General features: G+C 40.2%; 1 protein-coding gene across 12 annotated transcripts in view; it reads left to right on the top strand.

The window, feature by feature from the left end:
- Window positions 1–21,136, top strand: part of COL13A1 (collagen type XIII alpha 1 chain) — a 225,864-nt gene extending 204,728 nt beyond the window's left edge. For all 12 annotated transcript variants that reach the window (XM_072628741.1, XM_072628735.1, XM_072628736.1 and 9 more), the window contains one exon: window positions 12,688–21,136. In XM_072628741.1, coding sequence (XP_072484842.1) covers window positions 12,688–12,720 — 33 coding nt within the window. In that variant the 3' untranslated portion in view covers window positions 12,721–21,136. The remainder of the gene's footprint in view (window positions 1–12,687) is intronic.
- Window positions 21,137–23,416: the final 2,280 nt, after the last annotated feature.

The following is a 23,416-nucleotide window of genomic DNA, read 5'->3' as shown; positions in this document are numbered from 1 at the left end:
CTATTTCTGAGGGAAGGCCCTGACAACCTTAGGAATCAGGAAAAAGATTCTTGTAGAGGAGAGCACTGAGGTTGAGTCTTAAAAGGGGGGCTCCAGAAAGTAGAAGAGAGGAAAGAGTTTTCCTCGCAGGAGACAAGGGGGCAAAATTAGAGTCAGGAGGCAGAATGTCATATTAGGTGCTGGCGAGTAGGCTAGTTTGACCTAGGAGTGAGCATGTGATAAGCCTGGAAGGATGGGTAAAAGTCACATTAAGAAGACACTTAAATGTTCAAATGGAGTTTATTTTTTTCCTAGAGGTAATAGGGAGCTTTTGAAGCTTCTTGAGTAGAGAAGTGACCTACGTGACCAGACCTAGGCTTAAAAGAAAATTAGGTGGTGCAATGGAACCCAGAATCAGGAAGACTTGAGTTCAAATTTAGCCTCAGACACATTATCTTACATGGCCCTTAACAAGTCACTTAACCTTTGTCTGACTCAGTTCCCTCAACTATAAAATGGGGGTGATAATAGCACCTACATCACAGAGTTGTTTTTAAGATCAAATGAGATGATATTTGTTAAGCATTTAGCAAAGTATCTGGCACATAGTAGGCTCCATATAAATGCTTATTTCCTTCTCCCTTCCCCTCTAGGAATATCAATATGGAAGCTATGTGGAGGATGCATTAGAGAGAGAGGAACCCCTGGAAAGATCAATTAAGAGCTATTACTATGATCTGGGAAAGCTGTGATAAAGAGCTGAATTAAGATGGGGGCTCAATGGAGAGAAAGGGGTGGATATGAGAACCATGGAAGTCAAATCAATAAGACTTGTCAATGGAATTAATGGAGAAAGTGAGAAAGAGTGAAGACTTCAGCCTGATTCATACGTTATAACCCTGGGTGGCCAGAAGCATGGCTGTGTTCCCAACAGAAAGAGAGAATTTAGGCAGAGAAGGGGATTAAGAGGAAAGAGAATGAGTTCTGTTAGTGATATATTGAGTTAGAGATGCCCATGAAGCATCCAGGTAGAAACGTTCAGGAAGTGAAGGGAAATGCAAGACTTCATAGATGAGAACTGAGGCAACAGAACGTGGTTGACAGAGACAATGGTTGAACCCATGAGTGTTGGTGAGATCATCAAAAGAAAGCAGAGAAAAAGGGATAAAGGGAAGAGGGGTCAGAACAAAGCCCTGGAGGGGCTAGTCACAGCTATCATAATGGATAATGACTCCAGCAAGGAGACTGAGTAGGAAGACTCGGAGAGCTGAAAAGGAAGAAGAATGTCATGAAACCCCAGGAGGAGAGAAAAGGGTCAGAGGATGGTCAACAGTGGAAAATGCTGATGAGGCCAAACAGGATCAGCACAAAGAGAGACTTTTGTAACAAAGAGATCAGTGGTTACCTTGGCAAGGGCAAATGGTCCAACTGGAATTCAGAATATAGGGGCTTAAAAAGTGAGTCAGGGGAGAGGGGTAGTGAGAAAATAGAAGCAACAAGTGTAGACAACTTTTTTCTCTAGATAATTGACTATGAAGGGGGGTAGGGGAATGATATGAGACAGTGGTCAGCCAGGTGGCACCATCGTGCATAGAGTGCTGGGCCTGAAGTCAGGAAGACACATCTTCCTGAGTTTAAATCTGGCCTCAGACAGTTACTAGTTGTGTGACCCTGGGCAAGTCACTCAACCCTGTTGGCCTCAGTTTCTTCATCTGTAAAATGAGCTGGAGAAGGAAATGGCAAACCATCTAGTATCTTTGCCAAGAAAACCCCAAATAGGGTCATGAAGAGTTGTAAGCTATTGAAATGACTGAATAACAACATATAGGGACAGTAGCTTGGGGCAATAAGAGCAAGATTAAGTGAGTTCTGGTTACCTAAAGATTAAATAGAAATACTTTGGTGAGAATCTTCCTCAAAGACCCAGGTTTGATTTCCTGCCTCAGTAAGCATGGCATGGCAGACATGGTTGAATCTGACTTAGATGCGGGGCAGCAAAGTCAACTTCTGACCAGCCATGGCAAAGCTCTGTGTAAACCATTCAAAACAGCATAAGCTGCTGCCATTATTATTATCCAGAACTATAGCTGGAGGCAAAGGAGAAGGAGACTGAGCTGAATGTAGAACGACTCCACAATAGACCCTGGGAGCTGTTGTTTTATTTTTAAAATAAAATTTCTGATATCAATTGATTTTCTTAGGACTTGCTTTTCTTCTAAAAATAGAGTTGACAGTAGCAGGGGGAACAGACAGTTGATTAATTTAGGATTTCCATTTCTTTGATTCCAGTTTCTCAATGACTCTATGTACTTAATTTAATATATACTAATTAATATAATTAATAATTATTATAATTAATATTAATATATACAAATGATTCTTGAATATATACAGACACATCTAGGCATGATTACATGTGGAAGGAACATTGAATGGACTTGCAACCCAAAAATTAGGGTCCTAGTCCCAGATTTTTTGTGTCCTTGGATTCTTCTCCATTCCAGGCCTCGGATTTCTCACATTTATAAATGAGGGGGTCTGAACCAGACCCAAAATTTTTTACTTTTTTCTGCCCTGGACTCCATTAGTAAGCTTCTAGATCCTTTCTGAGAATCATGTTGTTAGATGCATAAAGTAAAATACATAGGATTACAAAGGAAACCAACTATGATGAAATATAGTCATCAAAAAAATTAAGAAATTCTGGACCCCTTGAAATCTATCCATGGATGCTTTGGGGACAGAGAGATATGTGGACCCCAGGTTAAGAACTCCTAGACTAGATAATATTTCCAACTCTAATTGGATTAGCTCTGAGAGGGATATGAGGGAAATACCAGGAGCCCGTCTATTTTACAGAAAAAGGAAATTGTCTAGAAAGGCTGTTGCTGCTGCTGTTGTCCTTTGTTCTCACAGAGGACCAAGATGACATCACCATGGTAGAGTCAAGTTACAGTGTGCCCGATTGTGCCTGATGAGACCAATATGAATGCAGAATGCTCTACTACAGGGTGGACTCAAATAGCTCATGTGAACATTTGGGGCAAATTCTCTAAATTTGCACATCTCACATTTCTTTTGAACTACTTCAATTCTACTTTCTTCACAGAGCACAGCACCTTTTCTGATATGAGTGTGCCATGCTGAGTGATCCTGTACCAGCATTTCCCATATCATACAATCAATTCCAAAGTTCTTAAGATTTTGAGAATGTCTTTGTATCACTTTTTCTGACCTCCATGTGAGTGCTTACCTTGTGTGAGTTCTCCATAAAACTGTCTTTTTGCAAGTGTACATTTGGCATTCAAACAATGTGGCCAGCCTATTGGAGTTGCACCAGAAAGGCTAATCACTCATAAGTCGGTTGCAGAGGCAGGATTTGAACCTGGGACACCTGACTTTCAGACTATCAGTCCAACACTCATATTACAGGTTACGCTGTATATATACACAATTGTGTTCCACGTATGGATGTTGTAGTGGTGGCTGATGGAGCACCTGTGTTTTCTTGGTGTTAATTATTAGGCCAAAATTAGCACAGGCAGCAGAGAATTGATCCATACTTTGTTGCGTCTTAGCTTCAGAGGCTGCATTAAGTGCACAATCATCTGCAAACAGAAAATCATACACCAACACTCCCTCTACTTTGGTCTTGGCTTGTAGCCTTTTCAAATTGAAGAACTTGCCATCAGTACAGTAGTTGACTTTTGATGCCATCTTCATCCTCATTGAAAGCATTTGTCAACACAACTGAAAACATCAGCTAAAAAGCATGGGAGCAAGCATACAGCCCTGTTTCACTCCATCGGTGACTGGGAAGGCACAAGAGCGTTGTCCATTATCCAAAATCCGGGCAAACATGTTATCATGAAATTGATGTACAATACTGATGAACTTTTCTGGGCAGCCAAATTTTGACAATGTTCCATAAGCCCTCACAACTAACAGTGTCAAAGGCCTTGGTCAGATCTACAAATGTTGTGTACTGACTTCTGTTCTGATCCTGGCATTTCTCCTGGAGTTGTCAGGCAGCAAACACCATATCGAACATCCATACATGGAACCATCAGGTTGCAACAAATGGAGAAGTTTTGAATGCTGTGGATAAGTTCACTTACCTTGGTAGTATACTTTTCAGGGATGTACACATTGACAGTGAGGTTGATGCACACATTACCAGAGCTAGCTCAGTGTTTGGGAGGCTCCGAAGAAAAGTTTGGGAGAAAAGAGGTATCAGACTGACTACCAAACTGAAGGTCTACAGAACTGTTGTGCTGACCTCATTATTATATGCTTATGAAACATGGGCAGCCTACCAGCACCATACTAGGAAACTGAATTGCTTCCATTTGAACTGTCTTGGGAAGATTCTGAGGATCACCTAGCAGGATAAGGTACCAGACTCTGAAGTCCTTGCTCAAGCTGAACTGCCAAGTATTCAAATTATGCTTCAGAGAGTGCAATTCCAATGGGCTGGCCATATTGTTCAGATGCAAAATGTACGCTTGCCAAAAAGACTATTTTATGGAGAACTCACATGGGGCAGGTGATCACATGGTGGCCAGAAGAAACGATACAAGGACACTCTCAAGGTCTCTCTCAAGAACTTTGGATTTGACTGAGCAACCTGGGAGACACTGGCACAGGACCACTCAGCATGGCATGCCCACATCAGAAAGGGTGATGTGCTCTATGAGCAAAGCAGAATCGAGTCAGCACAAAGTAAACACAAGATGTGCAAATTTGGGATACCCATCCCAAATATTCACATGGACTATCTGTGCCCAACCTGTACTAGAGCATTCCGAGCTTGTATTGGTCTGATCAGCCACAGTCGGACACATTGAAATTTCACTTTATCACGGTGATGTCATTTTGGTCCTCTTCAAAGACCAAGGACAACAGCCAACACAATTGTGTATATTTGTGTATGTGTGTGCACGTATTGTCTGGCCACATTGTCCTGAATATGATGTGCATTTGTAGTTAGGCAGCTCCAAAGCTCATCTGTTGTCAGCCCTTCCACCCATGTCCATGCTGGCTGGCTAGTGCTTTGACAGTTCCTGATTGCAGACTCCAGAGCCCTTGGGAACTTTCAATCGTAACCTCCCTTCAGGACACAATGACAGAATCATGCTGATTCTGGCCTGCAGCCGCACAGTTTAATAAGCAGCCTTGAGCTCTCTGTGAAGAGGAGAAATCTAACCTTTTCTCTGTGTGTGGGAGGGCAGATGGGAGATAAACTCCTCTCACTGCAAATGAGGACCAGCTTTGATTCAGGAGAGCAGCTCAGTTTTAAAGGGTTATGGCCCGCACACAGACCCCTCGAATGCTCAAGAGGGTGAGCACAGAAGGAAAGAGGCTGGGGCACTTGGGATGGGGAGGAAAAGGACAGCAAAGAGCAATAGTTAGGGAAAGCCCAGAATTTGATGCTTTTTGAGTGGGATTCCCAAGAGCCCAACATGGTTTATTCTACTGCTGGGCTGTGTGGACTTGACCACTAACTCAGGCCCATGGGGTTATCTGAGAAAAAAGTAAAAAATGTGGTCCTCCAGCTGCATTATCAATTTGGCCAAACATCTGGAGATTTGGAAACATTCTAAGGATTAACTTGATCCATCACTTTTCATCTGGGTCAGACACTTGATAAGTATTCTCTAAGCAACTCCTATGTGTCAACCACTCCATCAACAACCATTCATTACATACTTATTATGTGCCAGGCACAAGACTAAATACTGGTAATACAAAACCAGAACAAAAACATGGTTCCTGACCTCAAAGGGCTTACATCCTAATGGAGGGAGACAATATGCAAATAACATGCTTATACAAGATAAATTGTGTAAATTGGAGATTAGAGTGGGAATTTGGAATTACAGAAGGGAGGATCTGAGCTGAGTCTGGAAGAAAGTCAGGGAACTTTAGAGAGTCTTAAAGGAGAGCATTCCAGGCATGAGCTACAGCCTTTACAAATGCATGGAATCATGAGATAGAATGTCATGTGTGAGTAACAACCAGTGTATTACTAGATCCTAAGAATAAAGTGATAAGATGATGATAGAGAGATTATAGACTCAGAGCTGGAAGAAATCATTCTAGTCCAACCCTCTCATTTTTCAGATGAGGAAACTGAGACCCTGTGAGGGTGACTTATCCAATGTCATATGGGTAGTTAGTAGCAGAGCAAGTAATTATACCCCACTTCTGTGACACTAAATCTAGCATTCTTACTACCTCCATAAGGGGAAAAATGATTTCTGTAGGGGAGGAATTCACAATCCAGCCAGAAATGAAAGACAATCACTGATCAAATAATTATGCTAGATAAAGACTTGTAGAACAGGATATCCCTCTGTACCATCTCAAACAAGCAGTCATCAATCCTTTGCCTGAAGGCCCCCACTGACAGGGAACTATAACAACAACTAGGATTGATCTGGTGCCTTAAGATTTGTTGAGATCCGCTAAAGATCTTTGCATAAAAAGGCCAAGGTCTCTACTGCATCTGGGGCCATCTCCAGTCATCCTAACCTATACCTCACTGATGGCTCCAGAGGAGAGAGTGAGGCAGGTGACTTGGCACAGCCTCTCTCACTTAAATCAAATTCACTTGCCAGCTATGGCATCACTCTCCTGATGTCATGGTCCTCTTCAAGAAATAAAGACAGACAATAACAAGATACACATTTTACATGTAAATTTTTACAACTTTACATATTAATACATTTGACTCTCACAACAACTATGTGAGGTAGATGCAATTATTATCCCCATTTTACAGATGAGGAAACTGAGGGCTGAGAGATGTAAAGCAATTTACCTAGTGTCACACAGCTAATATGTGTCTGTGGCAGGATTCGAACTCAGGTTTTCCCCAACAATGAGTTCAGCACTCTCTCCTGACCTACCTAGCTGCCTCTAAAACAGTGCCTTCCCCTTCTGAAGAAACATACAGAAAACAATTCTTAGATGGAATCTAATCAAGGGACTTGAACACAATCAATCATTAGGTTTATGATGCAGATGGTAAATAGCCTACAGTCATAGGATCCAGATTCAGGAAAGACTTTAGGGATTATCTGGTGCAATCCCCTCCTTCAGGGGGTAGTAAGTGAAAATGTCCTGACCAAGAACACATGAATAGTGATTAGCAGAGACCTAACCCAAACCCACATCTTCTGATTCTAAATCCTGTTCAGAAAAAAGAAGAGATCACTAAGTAGCTAGTGAAGAGGCTTTCTGGCAGAGAACAGACTGGGCTTTCCTGGGGCTACAGTTTCAGGCAAGTGGTACCGTCTCTCTGCAAGCCCAAGAGAATGCATTACCTTTGTGCTATACGTGCCCAGGGAGCTAATGAGACTGCCCTGCCTTTTCTGACAAGATGCTTTTTTGAGCCTTCCTCTACTCATCTGAATGCCCTCTCATCTCAAGGAAACCAGCTGCCTCAGTACCACCTTAATTACCAAGGATAGAGGACCACCTGGCTTGACAAACTGTCCTAGAAAAAAAGCCACCTTGTGTGTGACAGGAAAACAGGGTTTGAATTTCTAAGTGTGCTGATCAGCTCTGAGAAAGGTCATGGAAAATGTGATTCTCTTCCAGCCTTAGCACCTTAAATCTAGAATGCCTTTCCCTCAAATCTTTGCAGGAATATATGCCTTCCCAGGTCCTGTGGATGACCCCTCACAAAGAACCCATTACTCTCTGGCATCGATCTCACACAGTAGGATGAGGTCGGGGAATCCCTCTTCATTTTGGCTCCATAAACAGGAGTGCTCAAAGCTGTAATTAGATACCAGACACTGACAAGTTCCTAGGAGATTTATAGATGTCTGTGTTTTCTATTCATTCTTCCACCTCATCCTTTCTCCCCAATAGAGGAGATTATTGTTTGTCTAGGACCATATTCTGCATGGATTTCAGATTTCCCCCCAAAAAACAATAAACATGTATATAGCAGGGTGTGCATGCTTCTTAACCTTAGATAACAAAGCCAGGCATGGGTTCTCATGGCGATGGAGTATAAGCATGAGAGTATCCCATGAGGCTTGTTTCTCACACCATCTTCTGAGCTGATGAATTTGTAGGAGAGAAATCAATATAGGCTCAGCCATCTGGCACCCAGGAGAGAGTTCCCAAAAGCCCTTGGAGCACAGCAGGATGGCAAGAGACAGATATTCACGATTCAACAGAAAGAAATGGAGATTGAGGGGTACATTTCTCTGCACTTCCAAACAAAAGCCCAGCCATTGGCAGAACAGAAATCCAATCACCCCCCCCCCAAAATGATGCAGGTTCACCCTATTTGATGCAAATCCAATACACAAATACACAGAAGATAAATTAGGGTAATCACTTTTCCAGAGGATGGCTTTCCAAACTGACTCTTCTTTTGATGTGCATTTAAAATGAGATAGAAAAGATTTGGTGAGGTGGAAAGAGTACTGGACTAATAATCACAAGATCTCAGTTAGAGATCCAGATCTGACCATTACTAGTTGTGTGTGTGACCTTCTTTGGGCCTCAAAGATCATAAGGACTCAATCTATATAGCAATTTTCTTCTCTCTACAACAATAGGACGGAACAAGGTCATTTCAGGTCCTTCTGACCACTAACATTTGAAGACTCGCAGATTTGATCTGCAGAGATGGAATTTTCTTACAATTTTTCAGAAGCATGTAAGTCATGCAGAAGGAAAACCCATCTATATCTGCTTCTTGGTATAACTAATTGTTCTTATTCCCACCTCTCCAGAATCACAGAAGTTCAAAGTCATAAGGGACCTAAGGGGCTACTTAGTCCCAACCCAAAATTATATTTTAAGAAATTCATTCCTCAATAGACCTAAGAATTAAACATCTAGACTTTGTTCAAAGATGTCAAAGAAAGGGAAATAATCCCTCCCGCCAAGGCAGCCCGCACCACTTTTGGAGAGTTCTCATTGTTTAGAGGCTGACATTTATTCCCGGTTCTGCTCTGCAATAAAACCAACAAGTCAAATCCTTCTTCTCTGTGACATCTAATACTTGAAGATATGTCCTCCTTTTGTCTTCTCCAGGCTTGTTGTGATTATTACTCAGCATGATTCCATTTGGGATTTTCTAGGCAAAGATACTGCACCAGTTTGCCATTTCCTTTTCCAGCTCATTTTACAGATGAGGAAACTGAGGCAAGCAGGGTTAAGTGATTTGTCCAGGGTCACACAGCTAGGAAGTTTTTGAGGCCAGATTTGAACTCAGGTCCTCCTGACTCCAGACTCTGAATTCTAACTACTGCAAAACCTGGCTGCCCTGCCAAATATCCCCATTTCATTTATTGGACCCTCACATTTCATGAACTCAAGGTCTCTCACCATCCTAGTTTCCCTCCCCTGGATACTCTCCAGCTGGTCAGTGTCTTCACTAAAACGTGGCATCCAGAACTAAGCCCCAGACTCCAGAAGTGCTCTGAACAGGACAGATGTACCACTATCACCTCCTTATTCCCAGATGCCACATGCCTCATTAATGAGATCCTATTCACTTTCTCAGTTGCCTACATCTCTTTCCATATGAGCTACTGTCTTGAATAAGCAAAGCTTTTTGGCAGAATGTCAAACTATTGTCTCTCTATGTCATTACCATCCTGATGCAGTTGATTTTTTGAACTTGAGAGTAAAACTTTACATTGATCCCAATTACCTTCCATCCTCTTCCATTTAAAGCTGAGTTTCAGCCTGCCACACTCTTCAGGAACCTGATTTGGTCATCTAATGTGTGAGGTATCCAACTTCCCCTCCCCCAAACTTTGTGTCATCTGTAGATTTAATAAATATGCTGGCTCTACCTACCCAAGTCCCTGGAAAAATATTAAACACAGGACCAAAAACTGATCCCTAGAGCCTTCCACTAGCTAACACCTTGCATTAATGATTACTTTTTGCATCTGCTTACTCAACCAATTTTCAATTCACCTAATTATACTCTCATCTGAATCACCTCTATTCATCTTTTCCACAAGAATATAGCTAGGACCCAATAACGAATTCCCTGAAGTGGTCACATGCCTATGAATTCCCGCTATTTGAAGTTATAATTATGTAAAATATGGTAATTGGTTCCAGCAAATGGAAATATGCCGTGTGATTTTGAATAATGCGACTACTTCAAGGGATTCATTGTTTGCATTAATCGGTGCTTAGCTGGAGCCTGAAAGACCATCTGATGCTTTGCTTTGCTTAGTTGGATTCTATCTGTAGAATTCCTCTTATCTGCCAGCCTGGTAACACTGTGAAAAGAGAAAACGACTCTCTCTTTGGCCAGGCTACTTCTTTGTAGTCACCACTTTCTTTCCTGGCTGTTTGTTTGATCACTATCCCTTTGTAAGCGCATTCTCAAATTTAGCCAAAAACTCAAGTCACTGGCTAAGAGTTTACCGTTTATATTCTTGTCCCCTCTTTAAAAATCAGGACATTTGCCTGTCTCCAGATCCTCTTCTCTTCATGCTCCATGATCTTTTAAAGATCATTGACAGCAATCCCATTTGCCAAAGGAAAGAAGTAAGTGTTCACTTACTATATTTTTATTTATCTTGGCTGTCAGCTCCTTATTAGTTAGATTTATTCTATTTTTTTCTATCCAAAATCCATTCTCCTGAACAGAAAAAATAAAGGCAAATTATGAATTAAATGACTTTACTTTCATTCTCTGTCAATTTCATTATCCTATCCACCCCTCTCATTGATACTCTCCCATCTTTGATCATTCTCTTTTCCTTAATAAAGCTTTTAAAAAATGTGTTTGTTCTTAGCTTTCCTCACCTGCCCCAGTTCATTTTGATCTTCCGCCCTCCCGATAGTATTCTTACAGGACCTACTTACACTTTTGTGCTCTATCTGTTACCCCCCCTTTCATCCATCTAATGTGCTCATCTTTGAAAATCTAAGTAGGTTGGTGAGTTCCTTGTGTCTCTACGCAGTTCTCTTTAGACAGCTACTGCTTGTCCTCTTCCTGAGGATTACTGTTCACAATATCTCCAGAATTCTGTTCCTAAAACATTCCCATTTCTCCTGGGCTGACTTTATCCAGAATTTCAGTCCAGGGTTTCTATTTACCCTTGCTGTCTCTTTTCTTTTATCTTTCTTTCCCTTTTTCTCTGTGTATGTAGATCTATCTGTCTGCCTGTTTCTCCTTCCCCCTTCCTCTCTATCTCTATCTTTCTGTCTGTCCTTCTCTCTCTCTCTCCCTCACACACACACACACACACACACACACACACACACACACACATCAGAACCTTGGCCATCTTGGGTCTTAGTAAATTTTCAGAATGTCCATAGAACATCAAACATTAAACACTTTTGAATATTAACAAGGAAGGATGCAAAGAGGACAAATGCCAGTAACAGCTGATCACCAACTAGGACCATTCTGAGAAGTGTATGCAGAAATTTTACACTAATGGAGGCTGAGAAAGAGTTTGGGGTTATATAAAAAAAATGTAAGCAATTCTTGTCTAGAAGAGAGAGCTTTCCTGTGGGAGCTGGACATCTCTATATAGGATGGGATATCCAAATCAGCAGTGTTGTTATAGCTCTGATGCATGATATAGGCCAAAGAGGCTTGTGCTGGGTCTACACCCAGGTTTACTACCAATTAACTATGTAATAAGGGGGAGGAAACAGGCATTTATATATGTGCCAAGCACTGTGCTAAGTGCTTTACAAATATCATCTCATTTGATCTTCACAACTCCCTTGAGAAGTGCCTTATTATCTCAGTTTTACAGTTGAAGAAACTGAGGCAGACAGAGATGAAACAATTTGCCCAGGATTATACAGTTCCTAAGCGTCCAAAGGTTAAATTTGAACTCAGATCTTCCTGACTCCAAGCCCAATGCTCTACATTGTGTCACCTAGCATACATTTGCCACACTAGACAAATTACTTCCTATCTTTTGGTTTCTGTTTCTTTATCCATAAGATGAGGCATAATAAGAGAAAAAGAGAATTGTCCATGTTTTCCAGGAAAGTTACATGGTAGTAGCCATTTTGGTCTTTCTAGAAACTCCCTGGCTAAGCAACAGCCAAGGATATGATGATACTAAATTGCCTGCCAAGGGAGTATGTATGAATAGAATGTATTCTCAATCCCTCACAAACATTTATCAAGAAAGTTTAGTTTACAAGGTCCTGAACTGGGCAAAGATGAGTCCTTGCCTTCAAGGAGGTCATAATCTCATTATAGAAGCAACATACACACACACACACACACACACACACACACACACACACACACACACAAATCCCACTTCAGAAGCAAATTATGTATGGTACAGACCGGAAATTATATAGGATTCTAAAGACAATAGTGACCTCTGTGTGTGAGGGTGGTCAGGGAAGGCTGTCTGGAGGAGAGAGAATTTGTAACTGGGCTAGAGCTCTGTCTGAGAATGAGTTGGATGGGTGGAGGAGTGGTCATGTGTTTTCAACTAAAAAGATTCTCCACTGGTTTGTGCCTGATTGGATGAGCTTCACCCATAAGGGTGATCCAAGGACATCCAAGAAGCCAAGACACTGGAGTCTGGGCAGGTAGGAACAGGGTCAGTCAGCCTACTAGGGTAGGCTCTTCCCTTCAGGGGGAAGTGTTTACAAAGCAGTTTTTGAGTGTTGCTCATTGTCAATGTAGCTCATTTTTGAATCTAACCATTTCTATACCATCTCAAGGGTCAGACTCCTTGGCTGATTGCCAAGAAGTGAAGCAGGCCAGTGATAACGCCTTGGGAAGATGCTTGAAGGGAGAAAAGCAGAACTTCCCTTCAAAGGAAAGACCCAACAGTCCAACACCACTTTCCACTAAGAATTTGTCTTGGTTGGGGGAGCAGGCTATGACTTCAGGAAGAGGCTGGTATCAGCACTTGTTGGCTTGGAAGTTTGGGGTTTATTTTTCCCTTTGTGCCTCCATCAAGAAGTCAGAAGGACTAGAAATGGAAGATGACCTTCACCACCTTGGGAGTCTCATGTCCTTAACCCCATAACACTTTCTGCTCAATCTCTGGAAGTCAAAGTCTGTGTTCTACGCTCCCTGTATAGTGGTAGGTGCTAAGGTTTCTAAGCCCTCCTGAGAGATGGCCCTTCCTTGGACAACCCAATCTCTTATATAAAGATGGTGGTACTGGTTTCTTTTCTTTGTTTTTGGAGAGGAGTTTCAGGTTATTGCAACCATGACCTCAGCCTCTTCCTGCCTCCTGGCTGACAAATACCCTTCCATTTTCATGGATAATTCCATCACTAACCCTTTTGATGCCCAGGCTCTCACAAATGATATAAGCTGATTCACACCAACCTTGAAAAACAGAAAACATCTTCCTTCTGAAAAAAGAGGAAGGTGTGAAGTGAGTGGATGAGTGGACCTTGGAAAGCCAGTACCTAAGCTGGCACACTGAGAGGCCATTTGATTGGTGCTCTGGGCCCTGAGGTCCAAATGGTGCTATTGTCTTGAGGTACGTCACTTAAACCTGAACTTGAACTAGGAAGAGACAGAGACAGTCAGTACTCCCCATCTTAGCAAAAAGGTCACTGGCTAGTCCTGTTCTCTTTGAGCAGTGTTTCCTGGGACTTACCTGGAAATTAGCTATATCACCTTGTTATTTCTCCCACTGAAATGTTCCATCAGTCATCCCACTGGTTTATGTTTCTTTGATCACGCACTAACTCTCTCTTACTTTTTATTTTTCTTGCCTCAAGCCTTAACAACTTTCTTTTGCCCTAGGACCATAGGAGATTTTGGTATCATTTTATAAAAATACATGTCCCAGGGGAACTTTCTCCCCAGGATCATACAAGAATTGGTAAGATGGATCTCAAGAGGTGTGATTTATTTTAAAGTAATGATGAATGGGTTTTCCACATATAGGAAAATTTTAAAAGGCTGGCATTCCCCACTTCTGTCACTGAACACATTTGAGCTGATAGTTAAAATGCTACACTTCTTGAGATGAGTTCTATTGTCCTATCCACAGGACCACTCTTCTGAGAAAGCCTGTTGAGTATTTGGGGTTGGTCTTACTCTGATGACATGCTATTCTCTCTCTGATGGTCTTTCATCAGTACAACATGCCCTCCATTGCTTCTCCAGGAGTGAGGATGAGTGATGTTGACACACCCATACCCTGGTCCTGGGCCCTTTGTGACCAAGCCCGAACAAAGCCATGGAACAGAGCACAACTAACCAGCCTCTATGAAGATCAAGCCCATGTGCTTGAACTGATTAGCAGTGGGTACTAACCAGTCCAGAAAGGGGTTTGCTAGAACCACAGTAATAAGATTAGAACCGAGAAGACATGTATGTAAAATAACGCCAAAGGTAATTTTGTGGCTACTCTTGGACTATTTTGACACTTGCATTTTGGTTTCAAGACTGTCATAGACTGGCTACTAAGCCTCTCTCTAAATCCTGGACAAACCAAAGACTGAGCAAGAGTCCAAATTTGTGACATACATGTGTGTGTTCATTTAGGATTGTTTGTGTTCTTTTCTTTGAGGCTTTGATTTCATAATTTTTTTACAGACCCTGACTAGAAATAACCTATTTCCAGAATGTTCTTTTCTTCCTCCTCCCCTGCCCAAGGACTCACTTAATCTGCCTGACTCCCTAGTAAAAATCTGGCTTTTCAGACTGGGGAAGAAGTTGGAGAAACACAAGGGTCAACGCTCCAAACAACATCAGAAGATGATTCTTAGCAACTGGAGCTGGACTCTGGCTAATCAAGCACAAAAATATATATTTATATATGTATATGTATATGTACGTATGTATGTGTATGTATATGTGTGTGTGGATGCGTGTATATACACACACATTTATATATTTACATATATATACAAATACACACAGAGTATATAGTGTATATGTATACATACACAAACATATATACATACAATGTATGTGTCTATAGTAAGAAGCTTGAGATATGTGTGTGCATATAAATAGGTGTGTATATATATACATATATATACATATACACACTCTTATACATACACATATATATGTATACACACATAAAGAAAGCTAGGCCTGAGATCTAGAAGATCTAAGTTCAAATCTGATTTCAGACACTTCCTAGCTGTGTGACCCTGGGCAAGTCATTTAGCCTATGTTTGCCTTAATTCACTGGAGAAGGAAATGGCAAACTATTCCAGTATCTTTGCCACGAACAGCTCATGAACAGCACTTGTGTGCTATGGTCCATGGGGTCACAAAGAATTGGACATGACTAAATGACTAAACAACATATATACACATGTATATATACATATGTGTATATAGGTACATGTATATGGAAAAGGTTGAGCCCCTGAGATTTAACCTCATTTTCAAAAGTTATTTCAAGGTTGTTTTACAAAGGTTTATGGTGCAGTTTATTGGACTTTGGAAAAAATATTTTGAAGAATTTAATCAGGGTTGGTGAAAGGGTTAAATTTCTCCCTCTCCCTCTCCCTCTCCATCTCCCTCTCCCTCCCTCTCTCCCTCTCTCTCTCTCTCTCTCTCTCTCTCTCTCTCTCTCTCTCTCTCTCTCTCTCTCTCTCTCTCTCTCATTTGTAAGAACTTTGCTAAATATTTCAGCAGAACTGCAGGCAGTAGTATGCCTTTTTTATGAAACAAAACCAATGAAACTATATACATAGTTTGGAAATGTTACAGTTTGTTTTTATTGTTAATATTTTGATTGTTGTTGATATTTTGATCAATTTTGAGACAAGAGATCTATCTGTATATTTTGTTGCCTCTTACTGCCAGTAGTATTTTTTTTTGGTGCACAATGTATTGAATGAGCATTTCAGGACTGAGTCCTGTTTCCTGAGCATGGTGAAGAGATTCTCTTGGAATATGGATACCACAGACGCTCCTCACCCCAGATCTTTCCTGTATTCATTCTTGCTCATACTCCCCAGCGTGGCCTCCATCCCCTGTTGTCTTCACTGAATACAGAAATACCCAGTACAATGGAAAAGTATTTGTGTATCCAGAGATTGGCCATCCTCTTCTACAATTTCACACCTGAAGGAGACAAAGCCCCAGTTGAGCAGCAACCACAGTGACCATCTCTTCTCTGAATTTAAGAAATGGGAAGGCTGCAGACATTTGACATTTCAATATCTTATGTTGTTTTACCAAACATCATGTCACACAGCTCTAGACTCTCAAAACGGGAAGAGGGCTCAGAGGTCGCCGAGTCCTACCTTTCTCTGAACAGGACTCCCTTTGACAACATCCTCAATGAGTGGTCAACAATAGGAGACCTCCACCGATAGAGAACTTCCTACCTCCTGAAACAGTCCATTCCACTTTGGAATAATTCATGGTTTGAGACATTTTCCCTTAGGTTAAGCCAAAGACTGTCCCTCAGCAATGGCTACCCATTGGTCCTCTTTCTGCCCTTTGGGGCCAAACAGAGGAAGTCTGATCCATCTTCTATATAGCAGCCCTGCAAAGACCTCTGGATACTCTGGTTATGATGATGAACCATATGAAGATGGCTTCTTTGTGGCATCTCACTTGGTCTAGCATACAAGCCCGTCAGATGCACATTGGTGCTTTTATCTCTGTTGCTCCAGACTCCACTTTGTTCCTTTTCCATTCCCTTTGTCATCATTTATTTGCTCTTTTCTTTGATTATTTTTCCCTTTTTGTTTATATATCTTCCTTCTCCCATTTTTTGCCACTTCAGTCCCCTCCCCTGATCTAAGCACTAGTCTTCTCTCCCTTTCTCCCTTCCTCAACCCTTGAAACTTAGGTCCCCCTGAGTTCTTTGGTAAGCATCCTTGTTGCTTCCTTATACAAAGCCATTCCCATACAGAGTCAAACTGGCAGGACAGCTTTGTTCTCCTATTGGACATACCTGGTATTTTTCACAAACACATTGAAATAGAATTTCTCAACAGATGTACATTTATTATATTATGTTTCCATAAACTTGTCAAATATTTACTTGTTTTGATAAGTTTCTACCCAAAATCTGCCAAGTCATTGCTTCCGTGACCTATCAGTGAAAAAAAAAAGACTACTTTCATGATGATGGGAAGTCTCTAGGTTTTCCATCAGATTTTAAAGTTTGTGCATCATATATCTCTTCATCTTCTAGACCTGAGACACACTCCAGGCATCTCTCCATAACGTAGTGGAAAGAGTACTGGACTCAAGGGTCAGGAGACCATGGTTTTAATGCACATTCACTGGGTGACTCTGGGCAAGTCACTTCTCCACCTTGGACTCAATGTCTTCCACTGTAGAAAGAAAGGGTCAGACAACATGACCTCTAAAGTCTCTTCCAACTCTGTCTCAAATGAAGAAATGGAGCTCAAGAAGGAATGCCTCGCTCAGATCCTCCAACTAGTTAATGGCACAGTCAGGACATAAACCTGAGCCTTTCCCATCTAGGTCTAGTGTTCTTTCCACTCTATCAAGAAAATGAATAGGGTTAGCAGTTGTTCTCATTCACTCCCTTATGGTCACTTCTAAGACAGGTCTCATTATTAATGCATAGTGTGAGCCTTCTGACACCTTATTGTATTACCCACTACTCTTCACAATATCTCATTGTCCACTGGTCAATGATACTTAGATTTCACCTTCTGAGCCACATAAAATAGACATCTGTCTCCTCCAGACTTCTGAAATTAGTATCAGAATATTCCAATTATTATTATTATTTTGTATTAATTAGCATTAACATTATATAAATGTCAAGTGGTGCTTCAGGCTGTGGGTGAGTGATTGCCAATGTGGCTCTACGATCACAGAGCTGCAAAAACTCTCCTCAAAGGCTTCCATCTTAGATGCCAGTACATAATCTTATATCATCACTCATCAGGGATGTTTTCTATATTTTATTAATGGGAAAGCACCACCAAGAGAAAGGAGGCACTATTTTCTTTTTCATATACTCTTTTCTTTTTCCTAAGTGACTTTCTCAATGTTTCCAACCAGTCCAATGAAGGAGAATTCTTTATAGAAGTAATGGTGCTTTATGTGTCCAGTTTCCTCACCTCTTCCATTTTAATTTTTTCTTCTCATTTGGGTATATAATATTTCAGTGTATGTGAATGTATTTCCTTGATGAATTATGAAAAGTCTAATGCCAATGGGGCTTTGCTTTCCCCCATCTCCCAGAAATAACAGCCAGGTTCTCAGACAGTTGAACACCTTGTTTGCGTTTGTCATGTTGCCATTTACTTCTTGTGCCCTTGGATGGATCTTAACATTTTAGGTGCTGTGACTTTTTTTTTAACCACTGTTATAATCATGGCCATTTTTCTTATTTTTACTATTACTTTTCTTATGACCTTCCTTGATTTTGATTACTTATTTGATCATTGTTGCTGGTGCCCTGAGCTGCTTTTGACTCACTTTGATGCTTTAAAAAATTCTCCTACTTACATATTTGGAAGACATAGGAGAACGTTGTGAGCCATGAGCTTTTATATATATATAGGCTTATATATACACAGATTTTTTTTTGGATCTGTGATTGTATATATATGTATGTACCTGAAATTATACACATACATACATAGGAATGTCTGTGTGTATATTCGTATACATGTACATATGTAAATATGTATATACATAAATTTTACTTCAAAGATCCATTATTTATCAATACAGGCTCTATGTCCACCAATACAGGTTGAAATAGAAACAGTTTAAGGAGTCACTGAAGACAAAAAAATTCATCCCCTTGTAGCCATCCTCTGGGTCATGAGTCCTTCTAAACAGGTTGGTCCTCAGATAACATCCAGCTGGTAAAACCTTCCCAAGCAGGTAGACCCTCTCAACATTCATGTTCTACCAACTCACTCTGCAGACCCCAGGATCACCTCCACATTGTAATGAAGCATGGGACAAGAAGCCTGTACATATATAAGTAAATAGCTATAGATAGGTATTGTGTATTAGTTTTTAATATTACCTAAATAGTTTCCACATCATAAGGTGCTGCTGCTGTAAAATCTCTCTCTCTCTCTCTCTCTCTCTCTCTCTCTCTCTCTCTCTCTCTCTCTCTCTCTCTCTCTCTCTTTCTCATCTCTTTATAGTCCTGGTTTCAGACTTTACTGTTCGAAATCCTATTTTTCAGGATCTGTGTCCACACCAAGACAAGAAGAGTAGGTTCTTTATCTGAGTCATCCTGTCCTAACCTTTCCAAGCTGAAATAGTAGATGCCCGGAAGGGCCACAAGGGGCTAGGTGTCTTAGTCTCTGCACAAATTCAGTCATTTATTTTCTGACTACATTGATGATATACTTTGGTTACTCCAGAGCAAGGTCCTTAACTTTTTCTTGTATCCCAGACCCTTTGAGAAGTGTCTAATGAAGCCTGTGGCCCCCTTCTCAGAATAACATTTAAATTCATTGAACTTTAACGTTAAATTGCATTTATTTTAAATGCAATAAAATAAAACACATGAAATTAAAGGAAACCAATTATACTGAAATACAGTTATGAAAATAATAAAAAAATATTCAGAACCCCATGTTAAGCTCTCCAGTTCTATAACAGGGGATACAGTCAGGAAAGGGGAAAAGTTACAGGGAATGGATATCAGGGGGTCCATAATCAACTTTAGTCCTTGACTCAGAAAAGAATGTTGTATATAATCCTAGCTGAGACTTGCTAATGGTAGGAGAGGCCTGGCTATCCAATGAAGAGTCTTCATTAAGCACCAGTGAACCATGGAGATAGGAAACCACACCTTCCCAGCCCATCCTGACCAAAGTTACAAGGAGGAACCAAAGTATAATGCAAAGAAATCTGCAACAAAAGTAGGAGACCTGAAATCCAGTCCTACTTTAGACACTAATTAGTCCTATGATCCTGGGAAAGCCATTAATTCTCTGGACCTCCAATTCCTTTTGCCTAAGATAAGGGCATTGCACTACCTAATGGAGAGGGAGGATCAGGGGAGCATAGAACTGAGGACAGACTGCTTTGAAGTCAGAGGACTCAGGATGCTTTGCCTCTTTATGGCCTGGAGAAAGTTACTTTACCTCAATTGTAAAATGAAGAAGTTGGGCTATATGTTCTCCAAGGTTTCTTCCAGCTGTAAATCTATGACCTGGGAAGCCTCTTCCAGCTCTCAAGTTCTCTTAATTCACTGCCAGAGTACACTGAGTTTGCCCTGAAACTAGCCCCATGACACCAGCTCCTCCCTGAGATCACTGAACTCCCTGAGTTACTAACTCCCTGGGCTAGTCCAGCCCCTCATTTTACAGGTAATGAATCTGGGGTTCAGAGGGGGAAAGGACTAACTACCCAACTAGGAAATGGAAGAGTCAGGACATGAACCCAGGTTTTGGACCTGCTGTAAGGACTCCAGGGCTCTTTCCACTATAGCCTTCAATGTTATTATCGTATACACATGGAGATTCCAACGCTTAAAACTGACTAACTACATAGCAGCCACTTCGCTAGAGGTGAGGAAGAGAGAACAATAGAAACATTGCTAAAAACCCATAGCCTTCTTAGGCTATATACAAGAATGTACTGGAGGCAGCTTATACCCTCTCAGGAGCTGATTGCTCAAATTTTCAGCGTGCATTTATACCTCAAAAATCAGCAAATGCTACAAATAAGAGCCTAATTTTATTGTTTATTGATTTTTAGACTTAAGAAAATATAGAGACTATGTCAATAATTCAGATTAAACTTAATAGTCTGCCTTGTGTACATTTTTTTTTAATTTTACAAGGAACCGGTTATTAAACATTTACCAGCACACCCCTGGCTATATTGTAACCTGAACCATATCATCACAACTATCTTTCTAAAGAATCAAGCCTGTAACAGGAAGATTTTATAAACAAATCAAATTGTATTGAGCAAAGTCTCTCTTTAGAGAGGCTATCACTTTAAAAAAAAAACTGAAAGACTCATTGGTTAAATTCTCAATAAGATGATTCTGGAATTAGCCATGTTAATTCCAGCTCATTAGGAATAGAATAAGTTGCAAACATAATTCCACTATATCCTGATGAAAAGTTAGCCCTTGGTGTCTGAATTTGTAGTGAATTTTCTATGTACTGCTTTGTATTTATTATATATGATGTAAATATTTTTAAGTAATTGTTTACTTATCTTGTTTCTTCATTTATAAAATGGCAGCTGATTTAATCAATTTAATAAGCACTGATGGATTTTGCTTTATTTTCAAGAACTGAGTTCCTTTCTTGCACCTCTAAAGTGAAAGAAAACAGTGTCTTGTTTAAAGGGGCATTGTTCCTACCTAGCTAATAGAAGTAGCACAGTATAGTATAAACAGACCTGAGTTTCAATCCTAGCTTTAACTAGTTGTGTGATTGTGAACAAAGATAATCTGTACTTCTATACCACTTTAAGGTTTACAAGACATTTTCCTCATACCAATCCCAATAGGTAGGTAGTATAAGTATCACTATCTCTATTTACAGGTGAAGCAACTGAGATTCAAGGAGAAAAAATAATTTGCACAGGGTCACACAGCCTAAGAAGTTTGGAGCTTGGTTCTGAACCTAGATCTTTTAAATAATCGATCTCAGAAGGAAAAATCAAGCAAGCAAAAAATAAACCACCAAAGGAATAAGGGGGAATTCCAGAGACCCAGATAGATTAACAAGTGAAATCTATCAAATATTTAAAGAACAAATAATTCTTGTGTCACATAAATTATTCTCAGCAACAAAGAAAGCATCTACTAAACTCTTTTTATATGAAATAAATGTGATATGACACCCAAACCAGGAAGGAGTAAAACAGAAAATGAGAATTTTGGACAAATTTCTCTAATGAATACTAATATAAATGTTTTAAAGAAAATTTTAGTAAAAAGACTAAAGGAATATGCTCAAAAATTATTCATTATGACAATAGCATGGGCTCCCCAGTGGCTTCCTCAGTGCAGGACCCCCAGAATTTCCCTTGTAATTTCCTTATTTAACAGCTCCCTTCCATCTGGTAAAAACCATCGCCCTTCCCCCATTTGTTCCTAATTTCCTTAGATGTTCTTGATCCCTATCAGCAAAGAAAGGTACTCCCTTTTCCTTTGGAATATAGAGAATTAATTGGCTGCAGTGGATAGCGCACCAGTGCAGGAGTCAGGAGGACCTGAGTTCAAATCTCACTTCAGACACTTGACACTCACTAGCTGTGTGACTGTGGGCAAGTCACTTAACCCCTATTGCCTCATCCTGGGTCATCTCCAGTCATCCTGATGAATATCTGGTCATTGGATTCAGATGGCTCTGGAGGAGAAGTGAGACTGGTGACCTGTGCAGCCCTCCCTTACTATGAAGTAGTAATTATCAGAGAAATTTGGTACTGGTTAAAAAGCAGACAAGCGGATCAGTAGAATAAATCAGATCAGCAGGACCTAGAATCAAATGAATTTAGCAGCTTGATGAACTCAAGAACACAAACTACTGTAGGAAGGATATCTTATTCAACAAGAACAACTAGGAAAACTTGAAACCAGTTAAGAGGAAAACAGGTTTGAACCACAATCTTGTGATGTATTCCACAATATATTCCAAATGAATACCTGGTCTAGATATAAAAGGTCACAACATTTTAAAAACTCATAACCACTCATGAGAGGGGTGATTTTAAAGTAAGAAATTTTAATTATATAAAATTTAAAAGCTTCTGAACAAGCAAATAAAACATCTAGAATAAGAAATAAAGCACTAGGATGGGGGGGTGTAGAATCTTTCATCTGAAATCTATAGAGAACTAAAAAGTTTCTATATAAGACTGAGCTATTTCCCTATGAATAAGTTGTTAAAGGGTATGAATAATTGGGGGGGGGGTGGATGCTATCAACAATCATATGAAAAAGTTCCAAATCAGTAATAATAATGGAAATGAGAAATAAAACAGCCTAGAGACAGCATCACATAGTTGGTAGGGCAGTGTATTTGGAGTCATACAGATCAGGGTCCAAGTCTTGCCTCAGACATGTACTAGATATGTGACAGACCCTAAGTCATTTAATCTCTCTGCCCCTCAGTTTCCTCATTTACAAAATGATGGGGTTTGACTTGATGACCCCTAAAGTCTCTTTCAACTCTAAATCTATAGTCCTATGACCTTACACCCATGAAACTGACAAAGGTGGCAAAAGATAGTAATAGATAATGTTAGTGGAACTGTGTTAACAGGCTGATGGGAAAGCTGTCATTGACTCAATGCTTCTAGAAAGCAATTTGAAACTATGTAAAAATCAAAGTTACTAAGTAGTTCACAACATTCCATAGAGCAATCCTATTTACTCTGAAGGAGGTCAACCAAAGTTTTCACCACAATATTATTTATAATAGAAAAAACCTGGAAGTACATTGCACGCCCCCAAATTAAGAAATGTCTAGACAAACTAACTTAACATAATAGAATATTACTAAATTAAATTATTAAATAATATTAAAT

Source organism: Notamacropus eugenii, chromosome 1, assembly GCF_028372415.1.
Source record: "Notamacropus eugenii isolate mMacEug1 chromosome 1, mMacEug1.pri_v2, whole genome shotgun sequence".
Taxonomy (NCBI): domain Eukaryota; kingdom Metazoa; phylum Chordata; class Mammalia; order Diprotodontia; family Macropodidae; genus Notamacropus; species Notamacropus eugenii.
The sequence above is the reverse complement of the archived record's forward strand: the minus strand, read 5'-3'. Positions and strand labels throughout refer to the sequence as shown.